The sequence below is a fragment of the Hippichthys cyanospilos genome, chromosome 11 (assembly GCF_059441005.1).
Source record: "Hippichthys cyanospilos isolate Australia breed blue-spotted pipefish chromosome 11, RoL_Hcya_1.0, whole genome shotgun sequence".
Classification (NCBI taxonomy): Eukaryota; Metazoa; Chordata; class Actinopteri; order Syngnathiformes; family Syngnathidae; genus Hippichthys; species Hippichthys cyanospilos.
The window spans coordinates 13,905,001-13,915,917 of NC_142379.1; the positions used below are offsets into that span (position 1 = coordinate 13,905,001).

General features: G+C 38.7%; 1 protein-coding gene across 1 annotated transcript; it reads right to left on the reverse strand.

Moving 5' to 3' along the window:
* Positions 1-41: 41 nt before the first annotated feature.
* Positions 42-10,459, reverse strand: bace1 (beta-secretase 1). Its single transcript, XM_088428056.1, has 9 exons — positions 9,634-10,459; positions 7,961-8,049; positions 6,982-7,198; positions 5,633-5,770; positions 4,684-4,818; positions 4,474-4,575; positions 4,058-4,207; positions 3,032-3,203; positions 42-2,805 (listed from the first exon to the last, which is right to left on the reverse strand). Exons 1-9 carry the CDS (start codon positions 9,946-9,948, stop codon positions 2,567-2,569), a joined length of 1,557 nt encoding a protein of 518 aa, XP_088284182.1. The 5' UTR covers positions 9,949-10,459; the 3' UTR covers positions 42-2,566.
* Positions 10,460-10,917: the final 458 nt, after the last annotated feature.

The following is a 10,917-nucleotide window of genomic DNA, read 5'->3' on the forward strand; positions in this document are numbered from 1 at the left end:
AAAATACAATTGCAAGTAGACACAAAAAGAGGTGACACATATTCAGGTTTAAATTTATTTGGGTAAAGATACCACAGGACTTTAAAATATGATTACTTCCAGTACTTTTTATATTCATTTGAAATATTTGCATATGTCTTGGTCTTAGTAGTACATACATTTCTTTTAGTGCAAAAAAATAAAATAAAAAAACTAAATATGACAATATGTACTTAATTAGAACAACAGTATGCCAGGGGATGACATACGAATAAAATGTTTTGACCTGTTTCAGGGCCACTTAAAAGTCATTCAGCATTGAGTTGAGCTGTTTGTGTCATGAATTTGAAGCCCTTGTAGGGTTTAGGTGCGTAACGCTTAGGATATTGTATTGATGATGTGCAATGATTCAGACTTTCTTTGCAAGCTGCAACAATGACAAAATGTGCTGATTTTCAGCACAAATTGAAAATCTGTCAAAAAAAATGTATGTACAATAGATACACTTAAGATTAGACATCAAATGTAAGTGACATCAAATAGCTACTGACAGTGTTCAGTAGTTTCAAGCAAAACAGATTACAAGGTGATAAAATAAGACTTTTTAAGCTTGACACATTAAAGAATTCTTTGGTGGTACTTCTGATATAGTGTAATTTTATAGATGTCATTATATAATGTTCAGTACTTTAATTAATTTAATCTGTCTGAATACTTTTCATGATTACGCCAGCACACATACAAACGCAGACATGCTCACATCTCAATCCTTTTCATTATAAGCAACTAACAGTAAATCTAAAAACACATCAAAATCACACACAGTTAATCATGCCATATGCCATAGCATACAAGGTCAACTATGGCTTCCCAGACTCTGTAAACATTTAGGTAAATTCAATGTGTGAACCTCTAGTAGTTTTCTCTTGGTTTAAAAAAAAATACACACACACACACACACACGTAAATATATATATATATATATATATATATATATATATATATATATATATATATATATATATATATATATATATATATATATATATATATTAAAACACAGAATTTTTGGAACTATAAGCCACAATTTTTTTCCTCGTGATTTGAGCACTATAGATAGAGTTTTAACTGCAATTTAACTCGATAAATATGTTGGGATTTAACATGCAGGCATGTTCAATCTGTTGATGAGAGGATGTTGCTGTTGACAGGCAATTAAAAAAAAAAGGACAAACTTCCTATACCATATTTCTGCATAAATATCTGATGTTATTACCTGCAGCTCAGTTTGGTGCAGCTTATACGTGACAATTTTTTTTTTTTTTTGCTCGATTTTTGCTGCTGCAGCTTATATACCTGTACGGCTTATAGTCCGGAAAATACGGTGTGTGTGTGTGTGTGTGTGTGTGTGTGTGTGTGTGTGACTTGCAATATTATATATATATATATATATATATATATATATATATATATATATATATATATATATATATATTGCAAGTCAATAAGGAACAGATATTGAGGATAAGCAATTTGTGTCCTTTATAGATACCTTTTCATATTCTGTTTATATAAGGCTGATCTGCATTATAGCCTGCATGAAATTGGTCTATCAGAGGTCTCAAACTCAACTGATGAGGGGGACGCATCAAGTACAGTGTTCCACAAAATATGAGTTCAAGCATTCAATAAAGATGTACAACTACCGGTAATCGAATCCTTATTATTCACAATTCAAAACATTAACAGTGCTTCAGAACAAAGTTACTGAACCAGTTTTCTCTCCCATTTCTGTAGTACTTTGCATACACATTAGCATGACAAGTCATGACTATTGACTGATTAAGTGTGTCTGATTTTTTTGAGTATAACAACTTTTTCTGTGCAGTTGATACATAACATGGAGCCTAAGCAATGGTCTCTGCATCTGTTACTTTTGAGCACATTTGCTGTTGTAGTCAAACTTTGTCTTATGGTAGGTTTTGAAAATGTCATGAATGGGACTTGGTGACAGTACATCTTTTCCTTCCATGTGTTGTAACTTCAGAATAACATTTTGTCAAAAGCTGTTGAGTCCAACGGTGGTTCAAAAGAAAACAAAAAGAAGTAACATAAAAAAAACATAGGTGTCACACTAACATACATTGTAGTGGGCACAAAATACTGTCCTGTGAGCCCCAAATGGCCTCAATTGAGACCCCTGTACAAGACCAACCATCGCGGGCACGTGCCTTATCCCCGGACACATATCTTTCAAGTGTTTTCATTTTCTCACAAATACGTCTTCAATTATTTTTGCTTTGCCACATCAACATTTTGCTGTGCTACACAAACGGCCTCCAGTTAACAAGCAATAGCGCAGCGGTTTCTCTTAGCATCGCCATAACAACGAGCCATACCATGGACCAGTCCAGGTACCAAAAGCAAGGTATTAGTGTGTCGTGAATTTACTTACTATCTGCATCTGTTTTCCAGTTTATATTGCTGAAAAATATTTTAATTCTCGCACTGTACAAATTTCATTCCTTTTTATGGTTCCTATGTGAGGGCCCCATATGAGGTTCCCTTTGTCCTCTAGTTGACTAGCTCACTTAAGAAGTGATATGTCATCAGAGAAGTCACCCTGTGGGTGAAGGCAGCGAGCAAAGCGCCACTGGCACACCATGAGACACAATGGCAGCATGAATAGAGCACAGATACCTGCCATGATATAGGCTATAGTCATAAGAGTGGACTCGTCTGTCTGGGGGATATTGTAGCCACAGTCCTCCAGGTCAATACCGTAAAACGGGCCTTCCACAGAGGCTGTGCGAAACTCATCATGCACTGAAAAGGGTAGAATTGGGTGGGATGTGATTAGGAGAAGAGAATAGATGGTTATACAATGACGGTAAAATTATATGCTTCTTTACTGAGCACATTTTTATTTTTACATAATAACTGCACCTAAATCTTACAGAATGTAAAACCAATTTTAATTTCTCGCAAAGACAACCCAATTAACAATACATTGAGCCCTCACCTCCACATTACTCCATCATGTCTTACTCACCATGGCACGTGCTGACAGCAAAACCGATCCGGCTCTTGTCTCGATCAAACACCACATAGAAGCCTTCCATGATAACTGCCCCCATAACTGTGCCAGTGCTAGATGGGGACACAGCAAACTTATAGCAGTCTTCCTGCACAGAAGCTACATCTTCAACTGGCCGCAGGTATTGCTGTGTGGAAAAAAAGGCAAACGATCTATTAGGTGAAACATCTACTAAGCCACAGTTAACAGTGTAGTGCAGTAAACACATTTACAGTATATTAAGCAAATGATAAAAATGTTCACTTTGAAATGAGGAGTGTCATTTGTGTCTTGTCGATATTGATATCGATTACATACAGCCATAGTTAAAGCTTCATGTTTTTTAATCACATTAATCTAACTTTTAATCTCATACTTTCAGTATTATGATAAAATGCATTTTTATGCAGCGGGCTTCTTAAGCTTGAGTTGTTGGGAATTGGCACAGATTCGCTGTCACTGTGATTGACATAAACTGATAGCCTAACGTTTGTGGGTAGGAGGGCAAATTCAGAAGTGGAAAAAACACATGAAAACGGAAGAACAAGTGAGTTGTTGGTCCCATGAATGGGAAATTTCACTTTAAAAAATGCCCCAATAGTGCCTTTCATGAAAGCAGTAATATGCGTAGTAATACCAGTCTTTTGATCTGTAACACTAACACAATTTGTCTTAAAAAAAAAACAGTTGAGGGGAGTTGAGGGGTTTTCTCAGAATTTTTTGTGTGATATTGTATTGTAAGGTTTTCTAAGATCTCTCTCTCTCTCTCTCTCTCTCTCACACACACACACACACACACACACACACACATACACACACACACACACCTACACACACGCACGCACACGCAGGGTGTGCAGTAGGATGTAAGGTGGGGCGATTACCAGAGCAAACAATGGAACAATCGATAGGATAATCAATTCTTAAAAGATGCCTTAGTGACAGCCCTAATCAGTTGCTTTAACTTCCTCTTAGGATGCTGCAAATATTTTGTGTATTTACCTGGGGCAGGATGGAGATTCTAAAAGACTGATTATGGTTTTCACTCATCAGATAGAGCGAAATGACTGGGAAGATGTTCCAGGGAGTCGTGCCGGCCTGCCAACACACCAGCTGCTCGCCTAGCCAGAACCCAGATGGAAACTGTTCCGTCTGAAATACAGGCCAGGAAATGAGAGCAATCAATATATAGCTGTGTAAGTACAGGAGAGAAGCAGAAATAACAAAAAAATTAACAACCCAGCAATGACCTGAAAGCCAGTGTTTTCAATTTGACCCATTACTGTCTCATATTGTATGACAGACCTGGCATTTTACCATTCATAAAACCAGCTGAATTCATCATGTAGGTCAGGTCATCTATCAGTTTTTATGTTCAATTTGACACCAATAGACAAATACAATAATTGGGGACTGACAGAGGAAGCTGCTTCAATAGCCTTGACAGCAGCTTGGAAGACTTTTCTAGGTAGTCGAAGGTTGGTGGTGCCACTGTCAACAATGCTCTTATCATAGTTGTACTGTAAAAGATAGACAGAGAAATAACCAATCATAGCTTGCGCAATTAGCAACTCACCACAAAGCACGTTGATCCTGACTTTTATCACCAAACATGCATCACATCTTACCTCTTTGCAATCCATGTTGAGGTCTTGTCCATTCACCTCGATACGCACAATAATGACCTCATAGTACCACTCCCTACGAATGGGAGTATACCAAAGCTCTCCCACATAGAGCGATGTATCTATTCCCCCAATGATCTACAGGGCAAACATATTTTGTTGATCATGATTGTGTCTCTGGATACCGTATTCTCCGCACAATAAGGCGCACCTTCAATGAATGGCCTATTTTAAAACTATTTTCATATATAAGACACGATACATTATAAGGCGCATAGAATAGAAGCTACAGTTGTGGCTGCGTTGCTTTATGCATCCACTAGATGGAGTTGCGCTAAAGGGAATGTCAACTAAACAATCAGATAAGTCAGTCAAACTATATTAATAGGATATAAGCGTTCTCGTAAAACGAAAATGAATAAACAACCGTTTTATTTTAGTTCTGTCTGAAAAATGGGGAAAAAATAACTCTTGATTACATCAAGACTATAAATATTATGATTCAAATAAATATTAAACATGTTTTTTAAATCAAATTGCAACCAAAAACCTTAAAATACATAGTTTTGTTTGTTTGTTTACAGTTTTTGATTTATTTTATAAAACCGCGCATTCATTTACAAAAAGCCGCCTTGGCCTCATATGAATTCCTTCAAAATTGGAGCATATCTAGCAGACAAAAATTTTAAAAATGGCATTTTAATGGCAAAAAATACATTCATAACTGAAATGCAGAGGTAAAAAAAGAAATTAGAAGAAGAATTTACATGGCAATTAAGTTATTTTCTTTTTTTCACCCCCCCCCAAAATAAACTCGCAGTTTGTGTGCTGCATAAGGCGCACCTGATTATAAGGCACACTGTCAACTTTTGAGAAATTTGAAGGCTTTAGGTGCGCCTTATAGTGGGGAAAATACGGTAGTATACTGTTTGTATCAATGCGTGTGTCTTACCATAGTTCCACCAACAGTGGCACTGCCTAGAGAGTAGTTTTGGGTAAAACCAGCACCACATAGCTGCAGAGAGAAGAGGTTGGGGACAGGTGTCTGGCGAACCAGGGAATCAAAGAACGGCTCCAATCTTTCATCAGGCTGAGGAAAGATGACAACTTGAAGAAAGATCACAACTTTTTTTTGCGTAGGTTTAGTATACATTTGAAATACATTATTTATTTCAAGGGAGCAGGAAAATTGTGATCTTGACTGCCTTTTTGTTTTGTTTTTATAACGTTATAAACAAGGGCTAATGTACTGTAGCTACGGCTGACAAGCTCACTGTTGTAATTGAAGACATTTTACTTTTTCTTAGCTTACTGTAGTGAGCTTCTTCCACAACATCAATAACATTTTTGGCAATTTAATGGCATGGCAAGTGTATTGGACACTCTAAATTTTTCTTAGATGTGATTGGGTGCGTGAATAGTGTTTTGTCACTGTGTGTCTTGCGATTGGCTGGCACCCAGTCTAGGGTGTCTCCCGCCTACAACCTGGAGACTGCTGGGATAGGCACATGCAAGCCAGTCTCCCTAATGAGGATAAGCAGCTATGGAAAATGGATGAATGTATAATCTGTCTCTCAAAATAAAATGTGCATTTCAGATAAAAAAATCTGACCCGTAAATGCAGACATAGTTGTCACTATAATTTTCTTCTTACTTTCCTTTATTGTTATATTCTTTTTTTTTCCTCAATGGACATACAAAGCGTAAATTCCCTCGACTGCACACAAGATACAAACTGACATCCAAAATGTGATTTGAATTATGCTAGCAAAAGTTTTCCTCCTTCGCTTTCTGTAGCTAAAATAAACTTCACTGCCCCCATTTGCACGACACTCCCCATTTAATTGCAATAGTGATGACTAGACCTACGAATACATATCAGGAAATATGTTGGTTGGATAGGACACATTTATTTACATCTTGAAATTTATAGTCTGTTTTCAATTTGAACAATGGTCTAAATGTTAGACACTGTCATTTCAAAATAATGACCTGGCCATGTGGCCGGCACTAGTAGTCATCCATTTATATAGTTTATTAGCCCCCCCCCCAAATATTGTTTAGAGTTTAGTATAGCCTTTAAAAAGTGCTTTCATATCATTTTTCATGAAACATGAGGAGTCAAATATGAGGTGTGTACATGACGAATAAAGAACATCTAGGGATTTCACTTATTGTATTTCAAATGTTGAGGGGTTCATCTGAAAACTTTGAAAATTCAATGTTTTTATTTTGTCAAATACTGGTGCCAAGGTTCAATTTCATTGAACATTGAGAAAAATCAACAATCAGTGCACATACCCGTGCTATATCAGCATAAGCCAGTCCAAGGATTCCTTCCCAGTTGGATCCATTGATGAAAAAGCGATCAGATTGGGTGATTGCAGCAATGTTGGCACGGAGCGTGGCATTAGGGCCGTGAGGAACAGAAACCAGATCCGTACCCAACTCGCCTTCCCATCGACCCTGGGTATAAGGAACATACACGCTTCTCCCGAGATCACGATATGAGGTCGAGCTGTGAAAGGACAGTAATATTCATGTCATTTATCCAAGTAAATCATGCGCATGAAATTAATCAGCACATACAATAAAACAAAATAAAGACAGCTGTGGGGCTGAGTGATTAAAACATTTCAGATTATTTTTTAATTTGTGTATATCTCCAGAAATCAATTTAATTTGTTATTCTTTTATTCTTCAGACAGTATAAAAACCATGAGCAAAAATATCTCTGTATCGTCGAATCAACATTACAGCTTTAAAATATTCTTATTTCATTTTTTTTTTAATATTTGAGTAAATAAAACACCATTATGTTTATTGAGGACAATCAAATTGATAATATTTAATAAAAAAATGGTTCTTAAATGTATTGGAAAGAAGTTAAAGTATCAATTGGTTACTTTGTGCGATTATTACGTCACTTGCCCGCTGTGGCATGCTTTGATTACATTGGTTGCACTGGTCCATAATGGTGGTGCAAAACAAATTGGGAACTAAGCATGGGTCAAGAATCCAACAGCGATTTTACAAATTTTACTCCACTTGTGGACAGACTAAGAACATTTCAAAGCATTTGCATGCATTTATGAATGACGCCCATTGACAATAGATTAGTCTGATTTTTTAAGAAATCTGAGATTTAATTATGAGGCTCAATGGCCAAGCCCAGTAGCGTATAATATATTCATGAATTGGAGGAGCCTAAGGCAGAAGCCTAAATTTGATTTGATGCAAGAAATTGTATATTTCTACTGCTGATTATGACTATACTCACAGTGAGCGACGGTAGTATCTACGCAGGAATGGATGTGCAGCTGCTCCAACAGCAAAGTTACTGCTTCCTGTATCCACCAGAATGTTCAGCTTGAATGGAGAAGACAGAAGTAATGTTAAAATTGGGGCAATCGACAGATTTTACCTCCACTGTTTTCTGTCTGGTAGCACGACGAAGCGAGAGAGCTACTGATTGAATTCAATTTTACAGTATAAGAGATGTTTCTGAGTCTAGGAAGATCAGACACTTGTGGAGCTATTATTTTGTATTTGTCTGGTTCAATAAAAATGCTTTATGCATTTACAGTGTTTGCATAAATATTTTTTTACGCCAAGTTTTACACTTTTACTGCAAATGAATATCTGCTCCAAATATTGGTTATCGGCTAACTACTGGTAATCAGTATCGGTCCTGAAAAACCCATATCGGTCGATGTCTAGTTTGTTGTCCACTCACAGGGAAGACGGCAGAGGAGGACTGAAAGTTAGGGTGTAAAAATATTATGGACAGTGGATTGAAATAACCTTGCGGGCGAGGATCAACTTCGAGAGCTGGATCTGGCCCGCAGGCTGTACATTTGACACCTATGGTCTAAAAGGTCCTTGGGTGTGATTGCATGCATGAATGGTTGTTCATCATTATGTGTCCTGCTGGCAACCAGTCCAGGGTGTCCCTCACCTCCTTCTCAAAGACTACTGGGATAGGCAACAGCAAGCCAGCGACCCTAGAGACGGTAAGTGGCTACAGATAATGGTTGGATGGTTGAAGCATATTTTTTTTGAAATTGCATTCGTCTCATTTTTAATCTCTAACTTTATGCTTTATGCTGATAATTACTAAAAGTTGTCTGTCTGAGGATTGTTAAATGTAACTAAAATTTTAAAAAAAAGCTCCACCGGTGCCTTTGATCAAGGATTGAGTGAAATGCATTCTTTGCAAATAGGAGCTGCCTTACCACAGAGGCACCTCAAGATTAGCGGACCACATTAATGCAAAGCATCCAATTGCGACGCCAGCCAAAGCTAACAATAGCAACAAAGATACTAATGTCGAGAGTCAATTAGATCAACTAAATAAAGTTATTGATGAAATAATTCGCTGCTATAAAATTTTGACAGTTTCAAAACCTACACAATATTGTGTTCAATAATTATCCGTACACTGAATCTAAACAATGAAAGCATGGACTCTTCCTTTTTCATGTTTTGATCATCAAAATCCAGCCGTTTCTCCCAGTGAACTCTCAAATGGTATTGATGCCGTATCGAAAATGGTAATTTTTGCCATCTACTGGTGCTTCTGCATCAGTAAAGTTGTTTCCTCATTAGATTTTTACTGTGGACTAGAATCATAGTCCCCTGCCCATCCTTGTAGAAAAAAAAAACATGTAATTGACAAGTATATTATATATGGTGCTGAATCAGTTAATAAAACTCCTTATTTATATTTAAATTTTTTGACAGCACTTTTTTTTCATCTACCCACATCTGTCCAAATCAAAACGCCAGGGCTGATCTTTTTTTGTGTCAGTCCAGCCCTGGGCGTGAATGTTTTTCTTGTTTTTTTTTGTACTAAGGGAAATTACTCTCACCGTTTATGCTGACTCGATGTACACACTGCCTGTGCTTGAGCAGCCAGGTACCTGACCGAAAACAAATTGGATTTCGCGCTACCTTTTGCGGAGGAGATCCCACGGCCATCTGCACGTAGTATCCCTGTCCGGACTTTCCCCGCAGGTTGTCGATCATGTCCACGAAATTGATGCCGCTGACTGTCACTCCTCTCCGCCGGCGAGCATTCAGCTTCCTCGTGTGATCAGGCTGAAGCGGCGGAGGTGATTCTCTGCGAGCTCCTTGGCTCAGAGGCAAGCGAATAGCTCCAGGCAGGCCCGAGGCGTCCGGCGTCGCCTGGCCGCCGCCTAGCTGACACAGTACGGTCCACGCCAGCAACGCAGTCAGCCAGCGAGCTTGTGCTCTCGGCGACTCCATGATGGAACACAGCGCCGCCGTCACTTGAGATGAGATGATGGCTTGTTTCCGCTCAATTTGACATTCAGTTTACGGCGACACGGGAGCGTGGAGGTGGCGACGGTGCTAAGATGACGGCTAAACCCATAACACAGTTCACCGTGCTCCACCTAGGTGTACTGACAAAATATTGAAAACGGAGAGGAAAATCTTCCTTCTTGACGCTATAAATTAATAATTAACGCCGGATACCATCTTCAGGCAACACTCGGCGTTATGGGGAGCAACAAACGAAGGCCTGTGGTTTTTTCTCTAATCGCAGCGTCGGACGAGCGAACGCAGGGATGACAAGGAGGCTTTCCGTCGGGTTGTCGCACTCGCATCTGCATCCGCGCCCCGCACCGTTCATCTCGCTCGCCTCCCTCCAGTCAACTCCCTCCAGTCACCTCCCGGTCTTCCTCCATCCGCCCTACCTACTGCATCTTTCGGGCTCTTGAGTCCCACCGTCATTATTTGCTGGGAAAAAGGGTACTCGCTTCCTGCAAAAAATTTCAAAATAAAAAGACATTTCAAAATAAAACTCAGCTGATATGAGCTTATCGGGGGATATGAGCTTAAAAGCGGGAATGAAACTGTAAATACAAAAACATGAACAACAAAAAAATTATGTGTTTATTGAAAAAAAAATTAACTTATTGGCGGGCCATGTCTCTCACCCAGTAGTCAAGTTTCAATGAACCTTTGATCCTTTTAACCTGTTGGATTTCTCTTTGCTGATTTGGACAGTGTTGTACAGTTTTGTGATGTCACGCGAAGAGTAAAGAAGTACACTAGCACAGCGACATGAGGTTTCCTCGTCCTGCCTCATTGGTGACCCCACACGTTATAATGGGTGATCCCGGACGGGTCACCTTGCCACATTGGTGACCCCAGACATTAGACTATTTCGGCAGGCTGTTGAAGAAGTCATCTTGCCACATGGGTGATCCC